The following is a 25,116-nucleotide window of genomic DNA, read 5'->3' as shown; positions in this document are numbered from 1 at the left end:
GAGTTCAAACCCCGGCCGAGTCATACCAAAGACCATAAAAATCGGACCCATTAACTCCCTGATTGGCACTCAGCATCAAGGGTTGGAATTGGGGGTTAAATCACCAAAAATGATTCCCGGGCGCGGCCACCGCTGCTGCTCACTGCTCCCCTCACCTCCCAGAGGGTGGTCAAGGGTGATGGGTCAAATGCAGAGAATAATTTCGCCACATCTAGTGTGTGTGTGACAATCATTGGTACTTTAATTTAACTAACTTTATAAGCGCTCACTTCATCACAGCAGACTGGGAGATGAGAAGACACGCCCCCTCTACGAGAGTCACCTTGCGCAGGTACTGACACAAGCAGTGCAGGAATGGAAGATAAATATATCCCAGTCACAAGTGATAATGCCAAACATCAAATAAATGCAGTGAATGAGGCAGGACTGGGACCACAGATAGGTGCTTTGCACATGTAGTGAATTTGGCATCACAGAAGGGCATCTCAGTCAATAGGATGGAGCGCCTCCTTGGGAGGATCAAGAAGGAGGTTTCCTACTTCCACCGAAGCACAACAGCTGCTCATGTGCTTGATACAAAGCAAGAAATGCTAAAGCTGCCTACTCATAAGCTCATACATGATGTCCCGACAAGGTGGAACTCCATTTATGATATGTTGGAGCAGCAGGCAGCTATATACTCTGCTTTGACCCACAAGACCCTTAAGACAAATGTCAAAGACATCATCACCCTGTCTGATGATGGTGCTTAAACCCCTCAAAACTGTTACATCTCTGCTGAGCACTGAAACTTCACTATCTGTGTCAATAATCCTGCCACTGAAAACAAGGATTCTACAATCCATGACTCCAAGTGTGGAAGACAGCAGCATCACTCCAGATGTCAGGCTTTATTTCACTACCTATGTTTCAAGGAAGATGATGTGCCTTCTTATGTTGCACTTTTAAGTTTTTTTTATTTAATGGTCATTCGTCCAAGGGCAGCACGGTGGCAGAGGGGTTAGTGCATCTGCCTCACAATACGAAGGTCCTGAGTAGTCGTGAGTTCAATCCCGGCCTCGGGATCTTTATGTGTGGAGTTTGCATGTTCTCCCCGTGACTGCGTGGGTTCTCTCCAGGTACTCCGGCTTCCTCCCACCTCCAAAGACATTTACCTGGGGATAGGTTGATTGGCAAAAACTAAATTGGCCCTAGTGTGTGAATGTGAGTGTGAATGTTGTCTGTCTATCTGTGTTGGCCCTGTGATGAGGTGGCAACTTGTCCAGGGTGTACCCGCCCGATTGTAGCTGAGATAGGCTCCAGCGCCCCCCGCGACCCCGAAGGGAATAAGCGGTAGAAAATGGATGGAAAATGGATGGATTCGTCCAAGTTTAAAGAAAGGAGAAATGCCTTTTTATGTTGCGCTGTTTTTCTTTAATTATGTTAAAAAGAAGATATTATGCTTTGTGCACTTTAAATTGATTTTATATATTTTAATTTAATAATTTTGTTACTAAACAAAAAGACAACATTTCTGTTTATTTGTCTTGTCTTTTTGGTTTTTTTTGCTGATCCGAAAAATTATCCGATCCGTGACTCTGATCCGAGAAACGATCCAAACCGTGAGTTTTTTGATCCGTTGCACCCCTAGTGTTTACTAACACGACATCATTGCGGAAATCGTAGTCGAGTTTCTTAACATGGCGATATTCTCACTATTTTCTTTTGTCGAGCACAAAGAAAATAGTATTTTAGTTCAATGTAAGTTGTGTCTTGGATCAAAGATCCTATCTACAGCCCAAAACAGCAATTCAAATCTTCTGAAACAGCTACAAAAGCAACATGCTTCGACGAAGCTAGTAAAGAGAAACACAGACTCCGATGCCACTTCACCTCCACCACCACCATTTAAGGATTTTAACGGAGGGACTGCTAGCCAGGACAATATGGATAGAGCCATTGCAGCGTGTGTGCTAGAAGACATCCAGGCTATTTCTACAGTGGAGTCGCCCGCTTTCAGGCAGCTAATTAGCATGATACCGGCGTCAAACAGCAAATGGCACGGAAAACATTTTCCACGTACCTGGACACAGTGGACAGTGAGTACATAAACATGGAAAGCAAGCTAAATAAAACACTCCAAACTCTGCCTCTGCTCATCATTCAGCACTAAAGGTACACAATTCACTCCTCTCTGGGCTGCCACCTTACCGTGGTAGAGGAGTTTGCGTGTCCCAATGATCCTAGGAGCTATGGCTTTATGCCCCCTGGTAGGGTCTCCCAAGACAAACTGGTCCTAGGTGAGGGATCAGACAAAGAGCAGCTCGAAGACCTCAATGAAAAATAAAAACTATGGAACCAGATTTCCCTCGCCCGTACGCGGGTCACCGGGGCCCCCCTCTGGAGCCAGGCCCGGAGGTGGGGCACGATGGCGAGCGCCTGGTGGCCGGGCCTGTCCCCATGGGGCCCGGCGGGGCACAGCCCGAAGAGGCAACGTGGGTTCCCCCTCCAATGGGCTCACCACCCATAGCAGGGGTCATAGAGGTCGGGTGCAATGTGAGCTGGGCGGAAGCCGAAGGCAGGGCACTTGGCGGTCCGATCCTCGGCTACAGAAGCTAGCTCTTGGGACGTGGAACATCACCTCGCTGGGGGGGAAGGAGCCTGAGCTAGTGCGCGAGGTGGAGAAGTTCCGGTTGTCCAGAGTCGGGACCCAGGGTGGACCACTAGCCTGTGCATCGGTTGGGGACATCTCTGCGCTGCTGACCCGTCTCCGCTCGGGACGGTTTCCTGCTGGCCCCACTATGGACTGGACTCTCGCTGATGTGTTGGATCCACTGTGGACTGGACTTTCACAATATTATGTCAGACCCACTCGACATCCATTGCTTTCGGTCTCCCCTAGAGGGGGAGGGGGTTACCCACATATGCGGTCCTCTCCAAGGTTTCTCATAGTCATTCACCGACGTCCCACTGGGGTGAGTTTTTCCTTGCCCGTATGTGGGCTCTGTACCGAGGATGTCGTTGTGGCTTGTGCAGCCCTTTGAGACACTTGTGATTTAGGGCTATATAAATAAACATTGATTGATTGATTGATAGTCGGACTCACTTCGACGCACAGCAAGGGCTCTGGAACCAGTTCTCTCGAGAGGGGCTGGACTCTCTTCCACGCAGTTAGAGGCGACGGGCTGGGGTGGCAATTCTTGTTGCCCCCCGGCTCAGAGCCTGCATGTTGGAGTTCAACCCGGTGTCCCCCAGTAGAACGAGGGAATCACCCCCGGGTGATTCCCTCGTTCTACTGGGGGACTTCAACGCTCATGTTGGCTGCGACAGTGAAACCTGGAGAGGCGTGATTGGGAAGAATGGCTGTTCGGATCTGAACCCGAGTGCTGTTTTGTTATTGGACTTTTGTGCCCGTCACAGATTGTCCATAACGAACACCATGTTCAAACATAAGGGTGTCCATATGTGCACTTGGCACCAGGACACCCTGGGCCGCAGTTCCATGATCGACTTTGTAGTTGTGTCGTCGGATTTGCGGCCTCATGTTTTGGACACTCGGGTGAAGAGAGGGGCGGAGCTTTCTACCGATCACCACCTGGTGGTGAGTTGGCTGCGATGGTGGGGGAGGATGCCGGACAGACCTGGCAGGCCCAAACGCATTGTGAGTGTTTGCGGGGAACGTCTGGCAGAGTCTCCTGTCAGAGAGAGTTTCAATTCCCACGTCCGGAAGAACTTTGAACATGTCACGAGGGAGGTGCTGGACATTGAGTCCGAATGGACCATGTTCCGCGCCTCTATTGTCGAGGCGGCTGATTGGAGCTGTGGCCGCAAGGTAGTTGGTGCCTGTCGTGGCGGTAATCCTAGAACCCGTTGGTGGACACCGGCGGTGAGGGATGCCGTCAAGCTGAAAGAAAGGAGTCCTATCGGGTTCTTTTGGCTCATAGGACTCCTGAGGCAGCGGACAGGTACCGACAGGCCAAGCGGTGACCTCGACTGCGGATGTTGTGGATCGGTGGAGGGAATACTTCGAAGACCTCCTCAATCCCACCAACACGTCTTCCTATGAGGAAGCAGTGCCTGGGGAATCTGTGGTGGGCTCTCCTATTTCTGGGGCTGAGGTTGCTGAGGTAGTTAAAAAGCTCCTCGGTGGCAAGGCCCCAGGGGTGGATGAGATCCGCCCGGAGTTCCTTAAGGCTCTGGATGCTGTGGGGCTGTCTTGGTTGACAAGACTCTGCAGCATCGCGCGGACATTGGGGGCGGTACCTCTGGATTGGCAGACCGGGGTGGTGGTTCCTCTCTTTAAGAAGGGGACGCGGAGGGTGTGTTCTAACTATCGTGGGATCAGACTCCACAGCCTTCCCGGTAAGGTCTATTCAGGTGTGCTGGAGAGGAGGCTACACCGGATAGTCGAACCTCGGATTCAGGAGGAACAGTGTGGTTTTCGTCCTGGTCGTGGAACTGTGGACCAGCTCTATACTCTCGGCAGGGTCCTTGAGGGTGCATGGGAGTTTGCCCAACCAGTCTGCATGTGTTTTGTGGACTTGGAGAAGGCATTCGACCGTGTCCCTCGGGAAGTCCTGTGGGGGGTGCTCAGAGAGTATGGGGTATCGGACTGTCTGATTGTGGCGGTCCGCTCCCTGTACGATCAGTGTCAGAGCTTGGTCCGCATTGCCGGCAGTAAGTCGGACACGTTTCCAGTGAGGGTTAGACTCCGCCAAGGCTGCCCTTTGTCACTGATTCTGTTCATAACTTTTATGGACAGAATTTCTAGGCGCAGTCAAGGCGTTGAGGGGATCTGGTTTGGTGGCTGCAGGATTAGGTCTCTGCTTTATGCAGATGATGTGGTCCTGATGGCTTCATCTGGCCAGGATCTTCAGCTCTCGATGGATCGGTTCGCAGCTGAGTGTGAAGCGACTGGGATGAGAATCAGCACCTCCAAGTCCGAGTCCATGGTTCTCGCCCGGAAAAGGGTGGAGTGCCATCTCCGGGTTGCGGAGGAAACCCTGCCCCAAGTGGAGGAGTTCAAGTACCTCGGAGTCTTGTTTACGAGTGAGGGAAGAGTGGATCGTGAGATCGACAGGCGGATCGGTGCGGCGTCTTCAGTAATGCGGACGCTGTATCGATCCGTTGTGGTGAAGAAGGAGCTGAGCCGGTAGGCGAAGCTCTCAATTTACCGGTCAATCTACGTTCCCATCCTCACCTATGGTCATGAGCTTTGGGTTATGACCGAAAGGACAAGATCACGGGTACAAGCGGCCGAAATGAGTTTCCTCCGCTGGGTGGCGGGGCTCTCCCTTAGAGATAGGGTGAGAAGCTCTGCCATCCGGGGGGAGCTCAAAGTAAAGCCGCTGCTCCTCCACATCGAGAGGAGCCAGATGAGGTGGTTCGGGCATCTGGTCAGGATGCCACCAGAACGCCTCCCTAGGGAGGCCACGGGGAAGACCCAGGACACGTTGGGAAGACTATGTCTCCCGGCTGGCCTGGGAATGCCTCTGGATCCCCCGGGTGGAGCTGGACGAAGTGGCTGGGGAGAGGGAAGTCTGGGTTTCCCTGCTTAGGCTGCTGCCCCCGCGACCCGACCTCGGATAAGCGGAAGAAGATGGATGGATGGATGGATACTCTTTCATTCTAGACTTCTAAAGTGTTTGATTATCACATCACTCTAAATGTATAGACTATAACGTTCACAAACATAAAGAGGAAACCTAGTGGGCCAGGCCAATCTTTCCTTTTCTCTAAACCAGGGGTGGGCAATTAATTTTTACCGGGGGCCGCATGAGCAACCCGAGCACTGCTGGAGGGCCACATCGACAATATTTCAATTAAATTTTGCTCAATATTATTGTTGATATATACCGTAAGATAAATAATAACAATAATTAATAATAATAATAATACTTTCATTTAACCTAACTTAACTTTATACCAAAAGCACTGCTTTGGGAATCATTTGTACCCATTTCAGAGATCACATTTAGTTCCCCTTAAACATCCTCATGTTGCACAATGAAATGTAAGCATAGGATGAAGTGTGCATTCCTGTAACTTTCTCTAGTAACAGCATTCCATGATTAATATAAATAAATTAACATTAATAATAAATGACAGTAAAATAAGCACACGTATGACTGAGGAGTCATAGTGTAACTTTGTGTGGTGTTTAGTTTTCCGACTTTTTGTGTGGCCATAAACACACCAGTGGCTTAGTGGTATGCGTGTTGGTGACAGATGACAAGTTGGTTTTGGCCTGGTTTGTACGGCAGAAAATGACTAGTTTTTCGAGATAGAGGTGTTTTTCTCATGTTTTTGGTGTGGTTATGGCCGAATATAAACAGTTTTGCATAATATATTGATCGATATAATTCCTGGCCTCGAAGCATCTCGATAGACGTTACAATAATTGAACGGTGTTGACGAACACCGTTAGGGCCGCTTGTTGTCACTGTCACCCAAAGTTGCATTGCAAAATTACACAGAATAAATGTGTTTATTTTGTTTAGAATTCAGATGGGATTTGATTGAGTCTAATTTGGTGCGCGGGATATATTTGCTGTGCGCAGAGGACGCTTGGGCAGTGCGCAATTGCGCAGGCGCGCACCTTAGAGGGAACGTTGCTTGGCAGTCCATGTCTTGTTGAAAACACGCCATTCGTCATCAACTTTTCTCTTTTTAGCGTCTCGGGTGTAAACCGTGCATCACTTGTCGCTGTGCACCTTCACTCACAGGTTACACCCGGACAAACGCCCATAAATAACACTTTGCAAAATAAAAGCAGCACAGTTGTATTGCGCGCACGACATAGATGTTTTTTCAACTTTATTTTGTAATTTGTGATTGCAGCTGTTCACATTCACTCACAATCACACACGCGCATACGTCCACACAGAAGTAATACAAGTAACGCTTTTCAAAACAAAAGCAGCACCGTTGTATTGTACACTCGACATAGATACTTTTTAAAATTTATTTTGTAATTTATGATTGGCCTCACGCGGGCCGGACAGGGACTCACAAAGGGCCGGATGTGGCCCGCGGGCCGCAGAATGCCCAGGTCTGCTCTAAACGAAAACTGGGGAAATGTGTAGAGTGTTCTGGGCTTCAGATATGATTTTTTTTCAGAATTCCTTGAGGAAATAAAATGCCTGGTTAGGCTTTGTGTATGTAGTGTGTGCCTTCCTTGGTTTACAGCTATGTTGTTAGTATGCTGTTTGTTACTTATGTTTGTTATGTTGCAGCTTTTTAGAATAGTTTTGTCAATTTGTTCTGGCCTGAAATAAATTAGCCCTTTGAAACATATCTTTGTCTTTGTGTGTTGTATGTAGACCACATTGCTTAGCAGAGTTCAGTGATGTCAAGTTGATCAACAGATTGTATTATTCTCCAGTGCAATAACAGTACTGAAATGAAGGCTAAAAGGGCATTAATGGGAGCTTTAAAAAAAAAAAAAAGAAGTAACTAAGTAGTTACTTTTCACAATAACACATTACTTTTTGGTGTAAGTAACTGAGTTAGTAACTGAGTTACTTTTGAAATAAAGTAACTAACTAGTAACTGTAACTAGTTACTGGTTTTCAGTAACCAACCCAACATTGGTAACGTGTGAGAGATATGCTTCCTAGTAACGTGTGAGAGATATGTTTCCTAGTAACGTGTGAGAGATATGTTTCCTAGTAACGTGTGAGAGACGTGTTTCCTAGTTACGTGTGAGAGAGATGTTTCCTAGTAACGTGTGAGAGATATGTTTCCTAGCAACGTGTGAGAGATATGTTTCCTAGTAACGTGTGAGAGATATGTTTCCTAGTAACGTGTGAGAGATATGTTTCCTAGTAACGTGTGAGAGATATGTTTCCTAGTAACGTGTGAGAGAGATGTTTCCTAGTAACGTGTGAGAGACGTGTTTCCTAGTAACGTGTGAGAGATATGTTTCCTAGTAACGTGTGAGAGAGATGTTTCCTAGTAACGTGTGAGAGATATGTTTCCTAGCAACGTGTGAGAGAGATGTTTCCTAGTAACGTGTGAGAGATATGTTTCCTAGTAACGTGTGAGAGATATGTTTCCTAGTAAAGTGTGAGGGATATGTTTCCTAGTAACGTGTGAGAGATCAATGATCTTTTTAGTGTGTCCTCACACACACCTGCACACGTCATGTCTGCTTTATGTGTATACTCAACAACACAATGTAATACTAGCATTACAAATGGTTGGTGTTATGTTGTCTGCTTATTTTTCTTTCTGCATGTGTGTCCTCTTTTGTTGAATCAGGTCAAAAATGTGTGTAACTGTAGAGTAGACTAACCCAAGTTGGCAGTCTACTCATGCATTATGCTGATCTAATTTGAAGGAAAGTCTAAAATCAAATTAAAGATTAATTTGAGCCGGCGTCATACACACCATTTGGACAAAAGTATGAGGACACCTAGCCACCAAACCTACAAGAAATGGATGTAGTGTCAAATTATTGTGTTACTTGTAAGTAATTAGTTCCAATCATATTTAGTGTTATGTTTAATCGTGTTAAAGGCCTACTGAAATGAATTTTTTTTATTTAAACGGGGATAGCAGATCTATTCTATGTGTCATACTTGATCATTTCGCGATATTGCCATATTTTTGCTGAAAGGATTTAGTATAGAACAACGACGATAAAGATTGCAACTTTTGGTATCTGATAAAAAAAAGGCTTGCACCTACCGGAAGTAGCGTGACGTAGTCAGTTGAACATATACGCAAAGTTCCCTATTGTTTACAATGATGGCCGCATGAAGTGAGAGAGATTCGGACCGAGAAAGCGACAATTTCCCCATTAATTTGAGCGAGGATGAAAGATTTGTGGATGAGTAAAGTGCAAGTGAAGGACTAGTGGGGAGTTGAAGCTATTCAGATAGGGAAGATGCTGTGAGAGCCGGGGGTGACCTGATATTCAGCTGGGAATGACTACAACAGTAAATAAACACAAGACATATATATACTCTATTAGCCACAACACAACCAGGCTTATATTTAATATGCCACAAATTAATCCTGCATAAAAACACCTGCGTGTTTGTTATGCTAGCTCCTAGCTCCTCTGCTAGCTCCTAGCTCCATAGAACACGCCAATACAATTCAAACACCTGATCAACACACACAATCACTCAGCCCAAAAGACCGTTTACCTAACCCAAGGTTCATAAAGCTTATATATTTTTAAAAAGTTACGTACGTGACGCGCACATACGGTCAAGTTATCGAATGTTTAGCAGCCAAGGCTGCATACTCACGGTACCTGATATTCAGCTGGGAATGACTACAACAGTAAATAAACACAAGACATATATATACTCTATTAGCCACAACACAACCAGGCTTATATTTAATATGCCACAAATTAATCCTGCATAATAACACCTGCGTGTTTGTTATGCTAGCTCCTAGCTCCTCTGCTAGCTCCTAGCTCCATAGAACACGCCAATACAATTCAAACACCTGATCAACACACACAATCACTCAGCCCAAAAGACCGTTCACCTAACCCAAGGTTCATAAAGCTTATATATTTTTAAAAAGTTGCGTACGTGACGCGCACGTACGGTACGGTACGTGTTATGCTAGCTCCTAGCTCCTCTGCTAGCTCCTAGCTCCATAGAACACGCCAATACAATTCAAACACATGATCAACACACACAATCACTCAGCCCAAAAGACCGTTCACCTAACCCAAGGTTCATAAAGCTTATATATTTTAAAAAAGTTACGTACATACGCAAAAAAAAGCCAAAGCTGCATACTCACAGTAGCACGTCTGCGTCTTTGTCATCCAAATCAAAGTAATCCTGGTAAGAGTCTGTGTTGTCCCAGTTCTCTACAGGCGTCTGTGTATCCAAATCAAAAGTCCTCCTGGTTAGAGTCTCTGTTATCCGAGTTCTTCCATCTTGACTGCATCTTTCGGGAATGTAAACAAAGAAGCGCCGGCTGTGTACTGTTGTGGCTGACTACGTTCGAAAAATACGTCCATTTCGCACCGACAACTTTCTTCTTTGCTTGCTCGGATTCCTTCTCCATAATGCAATGAACATGATTGAAACAGATTCACGAACACAGATGTCCAGAATACTGTGGAATTATGAAATGAAAACAGAGCTTTTTCGTATCGGCTTCAATGTGGAAGGCATACCCGTGTTCGCCGGGCTACGTCACGCGCATACGTCATCCTCAGAGGCGTTTCGAACCGGAAGTTTAGCGGCAAATTTAAAATGTCACTTTATAAGTTAACCCGGCCGTATTGGCATGTGTTATAATGTTAAGATTTCATCATTGATATATAAACTATCAGACTGCGTGGTCGGTAGTAGTGGGTTTCAGTAGGCCTTTAATCTCAATTTGAATGTCTAACGTTACTGTGTCTGTATGCCTGCGAGTTCTCTCGCCCGCTTCTTCTGCTTGACTGAGGGCAGCAACAGTAAGATAATATGTAGCCACTCAAAGGAGCCTTTATTTTGTCACCAGACTGATGTTAGCCGCTTTAAATAGTATAAAGTATTCATTATAAAATTAAAAATGCATTGTAAGAGTGTTAGGCAGCACGGTGAAACAGGGGTTAGTGCATGTGCCTCATAGTAAGAAAGTCCTGGATTCTTTCTGTGTGGAGTTTGCATGTTCTCCCTGTGACTGTGTGGGTTCACTTCGGGTACTCCGGCTTCCTCCCACCTCCAAAGACATGCAGACATGCACCTGGGGATAGGCCCCTCCCACTTCCAAAGACATGCACCTGGGGATAGGCCCCTCCCACCTTCAAAGACATGCACCTGGGGATAGGCCCCTCCCACCTCCAAAGACATGCACCTGGGGATAGGCCCCTCCCACTTCCAAAGACATGCACCTGGGGATAGGCCCCTCCCACCTTTAAAGACATGCACCTGATGATAGGCCCCTCCCACCTCCAAAGACATGCGCCTGGGGATAGGCCCCTCCCACCTCCAAAGACATGCACCTGGGGATAGGCCCCTCCCACCTCCAAAGACATACACCTGGGGATAGGCCCCTCCCACCTCCAAAGACATGCACCTGGGGATAGGCCCCTCCCACCTCCAAAGACATGCACCTGGGGATAAGCCATTCTCACCTCCAAAGACATGCACCCGGGGATATTCCCCTCTCACCTCCAAAGACATGCACCTGGGGATAGGCCCCTCCCACCTCCAAAGACATGCACCTGGGAATAGGCCCCTCCCACCTCCAAAGACATACACCTGGGGATAGGCCCCTCCCACCTCCAAAGACATGCACCTGGGGATAGGCCCCTCCCACCTCCAAAGACATGCACCTGGGGATAAGCCATTCTCACCTCCAAAGACATGCACCCGGGGATATTCCCCTCTCACCTCCAAAGACATGCACCTGGGGATAGGCCCCTCCCACTTCCAAAGACATGCACCTGGGGATAGGCCCCTCCCACCTCCACAGACATGCTCCTGGGGATAGGTTGATTGACAACACTAAATGGTCCCTAGTGTGTGAATGTTATCCATCTGTGTTGGCCCTGTGATGAGGTGGCGACTTGTCCAGGGTGTTTTGATTGATTGATTGAAACTTTTATTAGTAGATTGCAAAGGAAGAGAATACGTGATATGAAACTGTACAGTTTACACAGTACAGTACATCCATCCATCCCATTTTCTACCGCTTGTCCCTTTTGGGGTCGCGGGGGGTGCTGGTGCCTATCTCAGCTCACACCCTAGGACATATTCTGTACAATTGACCACTAAATGGTAACACCCGATTAAGTTTTTCAACTTGTTTAAGTTGGGTTCCACGTTCATCAATTCAGGGTGTACCCCGCCTTCCGCCTGAATGCAGCTGGGATAGGCTCCAGCACCCCCGCTACCCTGAGAGGGACAAGCGGTAGACAATGGATGGATGGATGGATGGATGGCATGAGAGTGTTAATGGTTTGTAGAGGTTTGAATTTTGTCTCATTTTTTCCATAGAGTAGACAATGCCATTTTTATTTTCAACATGAGGTATGGAACAATTGCGGAAGTTCCAGCTGTGTTTTTACTTACATTAAGGTGACTTCATCCTATGCAACACACATCAAAATAGTACATTCATGTACATTGAGGTGCACATTATATTTGTATTATATATTACAGCACATTAACATGAAGGAAAATGTTTTAATTATCCGTGCATGTCCTAAGCAAAACCAAAATATTAAAACATACATTTCCTCCGATCCGTTTTACAAAGGTTAACATGTAATTTTAACAAATACCAACATGTATTTGTTAAATGTGTTTTCTTAAACCAATATTGATTATATACTGTATGCTACCTCTGTGATTGATGGATCTGTTTAATGTATTTTATATTATCTAAAGTGGAGGAAAAGCAACAGGTTGAATACTAGATACTTCATCTTTCTTCTTTTTGATGTATTAACTGTAACGTTGATGTTTTCATTTAGTAAGTGAAACATACTGTTAAAAAAAAAAATTACTTTATGAAACATATTTTTCCATACATCTATCTTTATTATAATGTAATGAATTTACTGGAAAATACAGTACTTTTGAGATTGTTGCTGACTCCATCGACCTTTATTATTAAATACGGTATATTTGCTGTTCAGACTCACAAAATAAGGGTCTTTTTCCAGGGGTGTTGGTGCATGTCAGCTTGGCAGGTGGAAGTCTGCTGTAGCCTCTCTGATAGAAGTGAGGCTGGTCAAAGCGACATCTGAACGCTTCCTCCTACAAGAAAGCTGCTTCTTGTGTGCTCACTAGTCAGGTCATGGCTAATATCGGACCACTGCTCATGTAATACACCTGTTGGAGCTTAGCTTAATAGTATTTCTATGCAGGCATTTCATTTTTACATTTTTGATTAGCAGATGATCCTTTAGTAATTGATTGCATTACAAAGATTTATACTCCATAAACAGTTCAGTTGTTTTTGATATTGTACTGTATAAAACCCAGCAGGAAGATATAAAAACTTTTTTTTTTCTACAGCATTTTTCCAACTACTTTTATCAAGTAAGCCAGCTGCACAATGCCAACTATAAATCCATCTTTTGCCTGAATGTACATTTTGTAAAAGATGGAGCTTAACAATGTTGCTCACTGCTGCTTGAAGTGGGATAATGTTACTATTAACATGATGATGTAACTACAGTTGGTACAAAATACTTAAAAAAAAAGACTGCATTCATGATAATGATTATATTTGTGGCAGCTAAACGACCTAATTGAATATCCTGAAGTGTTGAAGGAGTTTCATCTCATTAGCATGTCACGGCAAATATCAAGAGAGTTGAATTGGCTTCTTGTCGTTTGGCTTGCATATCATTCAGACTACTTTATCTGCAAAGGCAACAAGAATGTCATCATCAGACGTTTGACTAGAAATGTAGGACTTACATAATATTCCAGCTCAACGAGATAACTCGGAATGGATTCAATAATTTATCACGTTGTGGCATTTCCATGCATTTTTTGTTATCTTGGGGGAGTGGAATTAGCAGCTGACAAATGTCAAATTAAGATGTGAAAGTAATTTTTTTCACACGTTACAAATTATTTACAATTGCCATTTTCCATCAGACAAGAAATTAATTTGCATGAAACAATTTCTGAATTGGTGTGGTTACATTTTGAGTTTAACACAAGTCAGTTGTTATCATCTTGCAACTTGCATATACATACTGTACATACTGTACGCATGTTTCTATCACTGACAAATCATTCAGACTTGGTTATTATTGAGTTTAAACTCCATACAAGTCATAGTGATGTTTTGGAATACACAAGTACTTCAACTGCACAGCTTAATTGGTTCTGTGACAGAGCTCTTAAATCAAAACAGTTGTATCTCAGATCACAGTCTCCCATCAAAATGAATAGAAATCAATTTAATTGATGCTTGGCCCCCCAAAACAACACCTTTTTAACATGTAGCATGTCTTTTAAAAAGAACTATTGTATAAAAACAATAAAGTATAATATCAAGTAATGTAATAATAATGTACAGCATCTGTCATGTTTTTGATGTCTTTATTTCTTTTAAAGGCCTACTGAAAGCCACTACTACCGACCACGCAGTCTGATAGTTTATATATCAATGATGAAATCTTAACATTGCAACACATGCCAATACGGCCGGGTTAACTTCTAAAGTGCAATTTTAATTTTCCCGGGAAACTTCCGGTTGAAAACGTCTAGGTATGATGACGTTTGCGCGTGACGTCAATGGTTGAAGCGGAAGTATTCGGACACATTGTATCCCAATACAAACAGATCTGTTTTCATCGCAAAATTCCACAGTATTCTGGACATCTGTGTTGGTGAATCTTTTGCAATTTGTTCAATTAACAATGGAGACTGCAGAGAAGAAAGCTGTAGGTGGGATTGGTGTATTAGCGGCTGGCTGAGAGCAACACAACCAGGAGGACTTTGAGTTGGATAGCAGACACGCTACCGTGACTACAACTTTGGCTTCCAAACATTTGATCGCTTGCTCGTACGTGCGTGTCGCTATGTGCATGTCACGTACGTAACTTTGGGGAAATATATGTTTCTTCGCGGCCGGGGTGTCGTCGAAAGCTACAACGCGCGCCACTATCCTCACCTTGACTTCCTCCGTCTCCGGGCCGCCGACTGCATCGATGATCGGGTGAAGTCCTTCGTCGCGCCGTCGATCGCTGGAACGCAGGTGAGCACGGGTGTTGATGAGCAGATGAGAGCTGGCGTAGTTGCAGTTAAGCACGATGTTATCACGTTAGCTCCGTAGCTAAAGTGCTTCGCCGATGTATTGTCGTGGAGATAAAAGTCACTGTGAATGTCCATTTCGCGTTCTCGACTCTCATTTTCAAGAGGATATAGTATCCGAGGTGGTTTAAAATACAAATCCGTGATCCACAATAGAAAAAGGAGAGAGTGTGGAATCCAATGAGCCAGCTTGTACCTAAGTTACGGTCAGAGCGAAAAAAGATGCGTCCTGCACTGCACTCTAGTCTTTCGCTCTTACGTTCCTCATCCACAAATCTTTCATCCTGGCTCAAATTAATGGGGTAATCGTCGCTTTCTCGGCCCGAATCGCTCTCGCTGCTGGTGTAAACAATGGGGAAATGTGAGCAGCCTTTCAACCTGCGACGTCACGCTACTTCCGGTACAGGCAAGGCTTTTTTTTATCAGCGACCAAAAGTTGCGAACTTTATCGTCGATGTTCTCTACTAAATCCTTTCAGCAAAAATATGGCAATATCGCGAAATGATCAAGTATGACACATAGAATGGATCTGCTATCCCCGTTGAAATAAAAAAAAATCATTTCAGTAGGCCTTTAATTCTATGACGTCATCCACTTGTTCTTGTGAGCCCTGTCCTTCATCCTCACTTTCTTCCTTACCATGCTTGGAAAACAAAGTGATGTCCATCTCTAGCTGTAAGATGATGCTTGCGAGGAAGTCCAGAGCGACACTCTTAGGCTGGGGCACTTCTAAGTTGAGGTACAAATATAACGCAGGGGTCCCCAATTTGTGACGAAGAGGCCACATTGGGTTTAAACAATTTGGCCGTGTGTGTGTGTGTGTGTAATTTTTTTCTGTTGTTCCCCTGTCCCCCTCTTTCCCCACAATTTCTCCCTCTGTTCTTATTCTTTCTATCCCCTCCTGTTTCGGTCCAGCTGCACCAAACACTTAATATATCCAAACCTTAATACAAGTCTCATACAAATAAGGCCACTATCCCACACTTCTCTTTTGTAAAGTAAATGTGTACAACAGATAAACAATATGATAATAAGAAAGATACAGTATATATTAAAATAAATAAATAAATTGGGGACTTTCCACAGGCCAGATTGTAGATGCTGGCGGGCCAGATGTTGACCGCTGGCCGTAGTTTGGTGACCACTGCTATAACCCTTGTTCAAACTAAAACTGGCTAAAAAATTTGAAACAGAGGTACTAATTTTTATTTAAAAATAATTATTCCATTCCTCGGACGGTAAATGTCAGATGAGCAATGATGATGATATGTCAACAATATTTGAATGCAGTTTGTTTCCAGCTATGCATTTATTGTCAATATTTTAACTAGTGGTAAGCAATATAACTGATCAGTCCATTATTGATCATTAGGAAGGCCAGTTTACTACTGATTAATCGTTTTTATACAAACATTGAGGCAAAAATAAAGTGCAGTACAGCAGATGTGCTGTTTATTCAGTCTCAACTAGTTTGCTGTTACAAGAAGTACAAAACAACATTTTCCTGTTTAAAGAAGTACAATACAACATGTTGGCTATGGAAAGTTGAGCTTCATTCATGTGGACATTTTTTCCTTCTTTAAGGAACTCCAAAAAGGAACTGAACGACATTCGCTTTGAATTCACTCCAGGACGAGGTGAGAGCTGAGCAGGTTTGTTTATTACTGTTTGCGTTAACTGAATAATAGAAGAATTATGTTGTATTCCAATACAAGACACTGCTGATGGTGTTTCCCAAGAATTATTCTCCGCCGGTCTTGTCAACGGACTCGATGTTGGAACTGGTATTGGTTTTTCTTCTCCTTTCCGACACATTTCTTTGGATATTTGAAGTGACATTTTTTTGTTCTTTTGTTTCTTTCCACATTCCAGTGGCTGCTAACCTTCAGAAGATTGTAGATGACCCAACTACCTACAAAATATTGACCTTTAAGCTGGTGAGTCTGCTGATGATTGATGGCTGAGACCCTGTGAGGGACTAGAGACCGCTTGTTGGTCACCATATCAAACTACCAGATACTTTTACAAACCCCGTTTCCATATGAGTTGGGAAACTGTGTTAGATGTAAATATAAACGGAATACAATGATTTGCAAATCATTTTCAACCCATATTCAGTTGAATATGCTACAAAGACAACATATTTGATGTTCAAACTGATACTTTTTTTTTTTGCAAATAATCATTAACTTTAGAATTTGATGCCAGCAACACGTGACAAAGAAGTTGGGAATGGTGGCAATAAATACTGATAAAGTTGAGGAATGCTCATCAAACACTTATTTGGAACATCCCACAGGTGAACAGGCAAATTGGGAACAGGTGGGTGCCATGATTGGGTATAAAAGTAGATTCCATGAAATGCTCAGTCATTCACAAACAAGGATGGGGCGAGGGTCACCACTTTGTCAACAAATGCGTGAGCAAATTGTTGAACAGTTTAAGAAAAACCTTTCTCTACCAGCTATTGCAAGGAATTTAGGGATTTCACCATCTACGGTCCGTAATATCATCAAAGGGTTCAGAGAATCTGGAGAAATCACTGCACGTAAGCAGCTAAGCCCGTGACCTTCGATCCCTCAGGCTGTACTGCATCAACAAGCGACATCAGTGTGTAAAGGATATCACCACATGGGCTCAGGAACACTTCAGAAACCCACTGTCAGTAACTACAGTTGGTCGCTACATCCGTAAGTGCAAGTTAAAACTCTCCTATGCAAGGCGAAAACCGTTTATCAACAACACCCAGAAACGCCGTCGGATTCGCTGGGCCTGAGCTCATCTAAGATGGACTGATACAAAGTGGAAAAGTGTTCTGTGGTCTGACGAGTCCACATTTCAAATTATTTTTGGAAACTGTGGACGTCGTGTCCTCCGGACCAAAGAGGAAAAGAACCATCCGGATTGTTATAGGCGCAAAGTGTAAAAGCCACCATCTGTGATGGTATGGGGGTGTATTAGTGCCCAAGGCATGGGTAACTTACCCATCTGTGAAGGCGCCATTAATGCTGAAAGGTACATTCAGGTTTTGGAGCAACATATGTTGCCATCCAAGCCCCTGCTTATTTCAGCAAGACAATGCCAAGCCACGTGTTACATCAACGTGGCTTCATAGTAAAAGAGTGCGGGTACTAGACTGGCCTGCCTGTAGTCCAGACCTGTCTCCCATTGAAAATGTGTGGCGCATAATGAAGCCTAAAATACCACAACGGAGACCCGCGGACTGTTGAACAACTTAATCTGTACATCAAGCAAGAATGGGAAAGAATTTCGCCTGAGAAGCTTAAAAAATGTGTCTCCTCAGTTCCCAAACATTTACTGAGTGTTAAAAGGAAAGGCCATGTAACACAGTGGTGAACATGCCCTTTCCCAACCAGTTTGGCACGTGTTGCAGCCATGAAATTCTAAGTTAATTATTATTTGCAAAAAAAAAATTAAGTTTATGAGTTTGAACATCAAATATGTTGTCTTTGTAGTGCATTCAACTGAATATGGGTTGAAAAGGATTTGCAAATCATTGTATTCCGTTTATATTTACATCTAACACAATTTCCCAACTCATATGGAAACGGGGTTTGTACAAACTATTCAGTAGTAGGTCAAATTGGACCTTTTACAATAATGATAAAGTTCTTGCCAGAGAGGTATTTATTTATCAAGTATTTGGTTACTGGTACTCTCTTAAAACACTAATGAATCTTCTCTCAAGATTTGGGACCTGGGAGCAGTTAATGCTGCCATTCAGTGTTTCAGTGAGGGCTGATTTAGAGATCAAGGACTTCAATCAGAAATTCTATTTTGAGCCCTCACTGCTGCCTCAACTTTGGAATAAGACTGTTGTGAAGTGTACGCTATCTTGTTTTGAATGTGTCCGTCCAAATTCTTGTGCGTGCGACACAGGTCACAATTTATTTGCATGGTTTGTATGTTTACAGCGGTATTGAAGATCTTAAAGTGGCCCAAAAACAGTGTATCTTCTTTCAAATGTAATGAAGTTATGACATTAACAACTTTCACAGTAGACTGGAAACTTGATTTTTCTAAACTTAATTGGTTCTTGAAGAAGATTATCCACTACTGTGTTGGCACGGATGACAAAGGCGGACGCGTGCACATTTTCAGGATTTATGCAGATCGCAAATACAGATCAGCAGGTACCAGAAGGTAAGAAAAGTTGCTTTTGCATAATAATGTGAAACAAAACGCCAGATAATATGTCTTACCTTATACACACACCATAATACTTGTATCTCTGACTACGGTAGCTGTAATGGGCCGACAATCCATCAAGCGGTGTGGCTTCAAAGTCATAATAAAACATTTTGACAGATGTTTGAGCGCCGTGTGTAATGTTCTATATCATGGGTGTCAAACTCTGGCCCGCCGTGTAATTTAATTTGGCCCTTGAGGCAATATCAAATTAACATTAGAGCTGGCCCGCCGGTATTATACACCGCATTCACCGCTAATACTGTCATTTTCCCAGGAGACTCCCGAATTTCAGTGCCCCTCCCGAAAATCTCCCGGGGCAACAATTCTCCCGACTTTCTCCCGATTTCCACCCGGACAACAATATTGGGGGCGTGCCTTTAAGGCACTGCCTTTAGCGTCCTCCACACTCTGTTGCCACGTCACTTTTCCTCCATACAAACAGCGTGCCGGCCCAATCACATAATAAATGCGGCTTTTACACAAGGCATAATTGATCAACAGCCATACAGGTCACATTGAGGGTAGCCGTATAAACAAGTTTAACACTGTTAGAAATATGCGCCACATGTGAACCCACACCAAACAAGAATGACAAACACATTTCGGGAGAACATCCGCACCGTAACACAACAGAACAAATACCCAGAACCCCTTGCAGCACTAACTCTTCAATAAACACCCCCGCTACCACCAAACCCCGCCCCGCCCACCTCAACTTTTTGAAAGTTGATTTTGCACTATTAAGTTATATAAGTGTTGCTTGTTCCATATTCAGTGTTAAAGCAAATCAAACTGAGCAATAATTAACGTTTTATTCATGCACTTTCTCTTGCTACTTCAAGGCTTGAATGTTTGATTCATTCATTATTGTTATTTTATTTTCAAATGTATTATTAGCCTGTGGAAAAAGTTTATTTTGATATTTACCTCAGAAAGCTGCAAATAGAAAAGAGGCATTCAATTTTTATTTAAATTATATTTGATATGCCATTGATATTTTTTTTTAAATTATTATTCTTATTTGAAACTCGATTTTGCATGGCACTATAAAGTTATATAAGCCTTGCTTGTTCAATATTCAATGCAAAACTTGTTTGGGTCCCTATTAAAAGGTTAATTTGTTCAACCTTGGCCCGCGGCTTTGTTCAGTTTTAAATTTTGGCCCAATCTGTATTTGAGTTTGACACCCCTGTTCTATATTTTCAATGGAACATTTAAAGTTTTGGTGTTGTGTACTGCCGTCATATTGCAGTCTACACATATCTCTTATGTATGACTGCCATCTACTGGTCACACTTATCATTACACCATGTACCAAATAAAATAGCTTTGAGGTCGGTAAGCACAACCAGAATTATTCCGTACATTAGGCGCTCCGGGTTATAAGGCGCACTGTCGATATTTGAGAAAATGAAAGGATTTTAAGTGCGCCTTATAGTCTGAAAAATTGGATACTTTTGAGATTGTTGCCATCGACCTTTATTGACCTCCACTTTCTTCTGGCAGGCATCCTGCTGTGACGACACGGAGCTCCCAGACGAGGTGAAACTGATCGGCTTTGCACAGCTGAGCCTCAGCTGATGTTGGCTTGGTGCCTCCAGAGGGTGACACAAGGCCTACAAGTTGAGGGTAGAGGAACAAAAGCACCACTTCCTCCCTCCTCCCGTGTTCCTCCGCCAGCTCACCATCCGGGATCAGGATCAAGCCCAGGAAGTCCACATGTACTCAGGATGTGAAAGAAGGTGATTCAAATGTAGCTTTGAATGTTTTATTTATTCCTTTTCTGTTGTCGCCTGTGTTCCACAAAGCTCTTCATTATTTATTGAGGGCAGTTTTTTGTTTAGTTTTGCCAAAACCTGATTAGCTTTGACTGGCGCTCCACAAACCTGCTGAGTTTCTCTGCAAAGCACACGTGTCAAATGTGAGACACAAAAAAGACAAAGAATTGTATTCTACAAAGGAGTATCAGGCTGACATGGACAAGAAAAAATGATCAGTTGCTGCCAATAAAGTCTTAATACTCTAAGAATAAGGAGGAGAAAAAAAGTAGCAAAATAATTCTGTAATATTACAAACAACTTCAGCCAGTGAATATCAAAATTAATAAACACTTTTTAACAATACTTTAACCTTGTTTTTTTGCAATAATACACAACTTTATTGTTGTAAAATTTGGATTTTTTCCTTTTTAAGCAATGTTGCTTTATTCTCATAACATATTTTATTACATTTTTGCATAAAATTATGACTTTATTTTTGTAAACTGAGGACTTCCCATGAAAAAGCAACTTAGTTGTCATAGTGCAATAATTATTTCTCATACACATTATGACAGTATGTCATTCTGTCGAAATATGAAGAAAATCACTATTTGTTTCTCAGAATATTTCATTGTTTTACGTATTTCTCTGCAGATATTTCCAACTTTTCCTCATAATTGTGCAAGTTTTTCTTTTAAGTTGACATCTTTTTTTCTTGCAATATCACTCGTCCTTTATACTTCATATATTGCAATTTCATTCTTGTGGTATTTTGATAAAAGTCTTCCTGTCGTGTTACACCACAGTATTACTCAGTTCTGGTAAAAGTACAACTTTTCTACTCATTTTTATTTTTTTAACACCCATGACTTGCTTTGTTGGACCAGATAAGCGCAAATGTTGACTTCCAATAAAGTTCCTTCTTCTACTAATATGAGCCACAATTTCTGGTAAAATAAGGACATTGTCTTCTCGCAATGTAATATTATTTTATTCCTTTCTCAAAATATTGCATGCACTCATAAATGTTTTCCTTATATTATTTCTCCTAAGTATAAAAATATATTTTCCTTGCAAAATAAAATTGTTTCTACGTAATATTAGTATTTTTTCAAATCAGATTAATCACATTTAAAAAATTGGGAAGAAACATGATTGCTTAATTTAAATTAGCTTGAATAATACCTCAGTATTTGGACATAAATGCAATTTTATTGTCAGAATGTTATTTAGGAACATTATTTAAATGACTTCAATGCACAACATTTATTTGCTGAAAACTTGGTATCAATGATGCATTGACCACTATTTAACCTGTATCGCCTTTCATGGAACAAAGCTAAAGAAGCATTGTGATTAATCTGCCATTAATACAATATATTTTGTGATTAATCGCACGAGTTAACTCTTCATTTTTGAGAGGCCTAATTACAACCTTTATTTCTGTACAATATTCATTATAACCTTGCTACTTTCTTGCAACATATGTAACTGTTCCTCAACGTATTCCTTTATTGTTGTAAATACCAATGTATCGTTAGGCTATTTACTGTAAAATAGCAGCCTCATAGTCACAATGACTTTATTGTCAGCAGCATAGTCCTTTGTGTCTTGAAGGTGCAGCCCTGATACTACTTGGACAAGAAGGTTACTTCATGAATGAAAAGAGACCTCCATACTGCTCACCACAGTGTTTGTTAATGCTTGTAAACGCTCAAGGTGCCTTGCTCATCTACCTGTGCCTCAGACAGTATTGTCACTGGGTCTGCCTGCTAGCGATTAGTGGTTGACTCACGTTAGTCCAGCAGCAACATTAGATGTTTACTTTATTGCACTTTTGGGCAGAGATGTCTGCAGCCAACAAGCAGACGCCTTCGCCCTCGTAGACAACTTCCTGCTTTCCTGTTTCCCATCATACAGATATGTGATGATGTCATTGTTCTGCGTTCCTATTTCCATTGCTCTGACCTGCTACACAATGCTCCAGATTGTATAAAATCATTCTTAAAACGTGCAATGGAAATAGTGATAAACCACACAAGTCTGGTAGCGAAATGTTGTTAAATATTTGACCTAATAATGAAATTCTTTATTTTATTAAATATAAAGTGTATGTCTGCCCCATGTAACCCAGTGGTTTGTCATATGAGCAACAAATAAAAGGATTGCTGTTAAGAAAATGCTGTGATCTTCATTCATTCAAATAAGTTCATCCTCTATTGTATTATTGAAAGGGATCCACAAATCTATTTAGATCCTAATCACAATTCTTATTTATTTCTATTCTAAATGGATTAAAACATTTCCAAAATAGATTTTTTTTTAATGTAAATGATGTGAAATTGTTTTCTTTTTAATGTGTGTGTGTGTGTGTGTGTGCGCACATATATAATGTACAGTACAGGCCAAAAGTTTGGACACACCTTCTCATTTCTTTATTTTCATGACTATTTACATTGTAGATTGTCACATCAAAACTATGAATGAACACATGTGGAGTTATGTACTTAACAAAAAAAGGTGAAATAACTGAAAACATGTTTTATATTCAAGGTTCTTCAAAATAGCCACTCTTTGCTCTGATTACTGCTTTGCACACTCTTGGCATTCTCTCCATGAGCCTCAAGCACACCTGTGAAGTGAAAACCATTTCAGGTGACTACCTCTTGAAGCTCAAACGCATTGAATGAGGAGAAGGTGTGTCCAAACTTTTGGCCTGTACTGTGAGAGTATAGTCCATAGTGGAACTAGTTAATAGTGTGAGAGTCCAGTCCATAGTGGATCTAACATAATATTGTGAGAGTCCAGTCCATAGTGGATCTAACATAATAGTGTGAGAGTCCAGTCCATAGTGGATCTAGTTAATAGTGTGAGAGTCCAGTCCATAGTGGATCTAACATAATAGTGTGAGAGTCCAGTCCATAGTGGATCTAGTTAATAGTGTGAGAGTCCAGTCCATAGTGGATCTAACATAATAGTGTGAGAGTCCAGTCCATAGTGGATCTAGTTAATAGTGTGAGAGTCCAGTCCATAGTGGATCTAACATAATAGTGTGAGAGTCCAGTCCATAGTGGATCTAGTTAATAGTGTGAGAGTCCAGTCCATAGTGGATCTAACATAATAGTGTGAGAGTCCAGTCCATAGTGGATCTAACATAATATTGTGAGAGTCCAGTCCATAGTGGATCTAACATAATAGTGTGAGAGTCCAGTCCATAGTGGATCTAGTTAATAGTGTGAGAGTCCAGTCCATAGTGGATCTAACATAATAGTGTGAGAGTCCAGTCCATAGTGGATCTAACATAATAGTGTGAGAGTCCAGTCCATAGTGGATCTAGTTAATAGTGTGAGAGTCCAGTCCATAGTGGATCTAACATAATAGTGTGAGAGTCCAGTCCATAGTGGATCTAACATAATAGTGTGAGAGTCCAGTCCATAGTGGATCTAACATAATAGTGTGAGAGTCCAGTCCATAGTGGATCTAACATAATAGTGTGAGAGTCCAGTCCATAGTGGATCTAACATAATAGTGTGAAAGTCCAGTCCACAGTGGATCTAGTTAATAGAGTGAGAGTCCAGTCCATAGTGGATCTAACATAATATTGTGAGAGTCCAGTCCATAGTGGATCTAACATAATAGTGTGAGAGTCCAGTCCATAGTGGATCTAGTTAATAGTGTGAGAGTCCAGTCCATAGTGGATCTAACATAATAGTGTGAGAGTCCAGTCCATAGTGGATCTAACATAATAGTGTGAGAGTCCAGTCCATAGTGGATCTAACATAATAGTGTGAAAGTTCAGTCCACAGTGGATCTAGTTAATAGAGTGAGAGTCCAGTCCATAGTGGATCGAACATAATAGTGTGATAGTATAGTCCATAGTGGATCTAGTTCAGGGGTCGGCAACCCAAAATGTTGAAAGAGCCATATTGGACCAAAAAAAACAAAAACAAATCTGTCTGGAGCCGCAAAAAATTAAAAGCCATATTACATGTGTCATGAGATATAAATTTAATTAAGAGGACTTAAAGGAAACTAAATTAGCTCAAATATAGCTACAAATTAGGCATAATGATGCAATATGTACATATAGCTAGCCTAAATAGCATGTTAGCATCGATTAGCTTGCAGTCATGCAGTGACCAAATATGTCTGATTAGCACTTCACACAAGTCAATATCATCAACAAAACTCACCTTTGTGCACTCATGTACGACGTTAAAAGTGTGGTGGACAAAATGAGACAGAAAAAGAAGTGGCATAAAACACGTCCTAGAAAGTCGGAGAAAGTTATGCATGTAAACAGACTATACGGTGAGTTCAAGGACCGCCAAAATAAGTAGGACAAAACGGCGCTCGCCAAATACTTGAATCAGTGAAGCATATTTAATATAAACAGTGTGATTTATAACAATTACGGA

The 25,116-nt window shown here is 42.4% G+C and overlaps 1 protein-coding gene across 2 annotated transcripts in view; it reads left to right on the top strand.

Annotated features, from left to right (window-relative positions):
* Positions 1-22,872, top strand: part of stk39 (serine threonine kinase 39) — a 75,382-nt gene extending 52,510 nt beyond the window's left edge. For both annotated transcript variants that reach the window (XM_062069841.1, XM_062069842.1), the window contains exons 15-18: positions 16,311-16,363; positions 16,442-16,510; positions 16,599-16,663; positions 20,445-22,872. In XM_062069841.1, the coding sequence (XP_061925825.1) occupies positions 16,311-16,363; positions 16,442-16,510; positions 16,599-16,663; positions 20,445-20,519 (262 nt within the window). In that variant the 3' untranslated portion in view covers positions 20,520-22,872. The remainder of the gene's footprint in view (positions 1-16,310; positions 16,364-16,441; positions 16,511-16,598; positions 16,664-20,444) is intronic.
* The last annotated feature ends 2,244 nt before the right edge of the window (positions 22,873-25,116 follow it).

This window comes from Entelurus aequoreus, linkage group LG14 (genome assembly GCF_033978785.1).
Source record: "Entelurus aequoreus isolate RoL-2023_Sb linkage group LG14, RoL_Eaeq_v1.1, whole genome shotgun sequence".
Lineage (NCBI taxonomy): Eukaryota > Metazoa > Chordata > Actinopteri > Syngnathiformes > Syngnathidae > Entelurus > Entelurus aequoreus.
The sequence above is the reverse complement of the archived record's forward strand: the minus strand, read 5'-3'. Positions and strand labels throughout refer to the sequence as shown.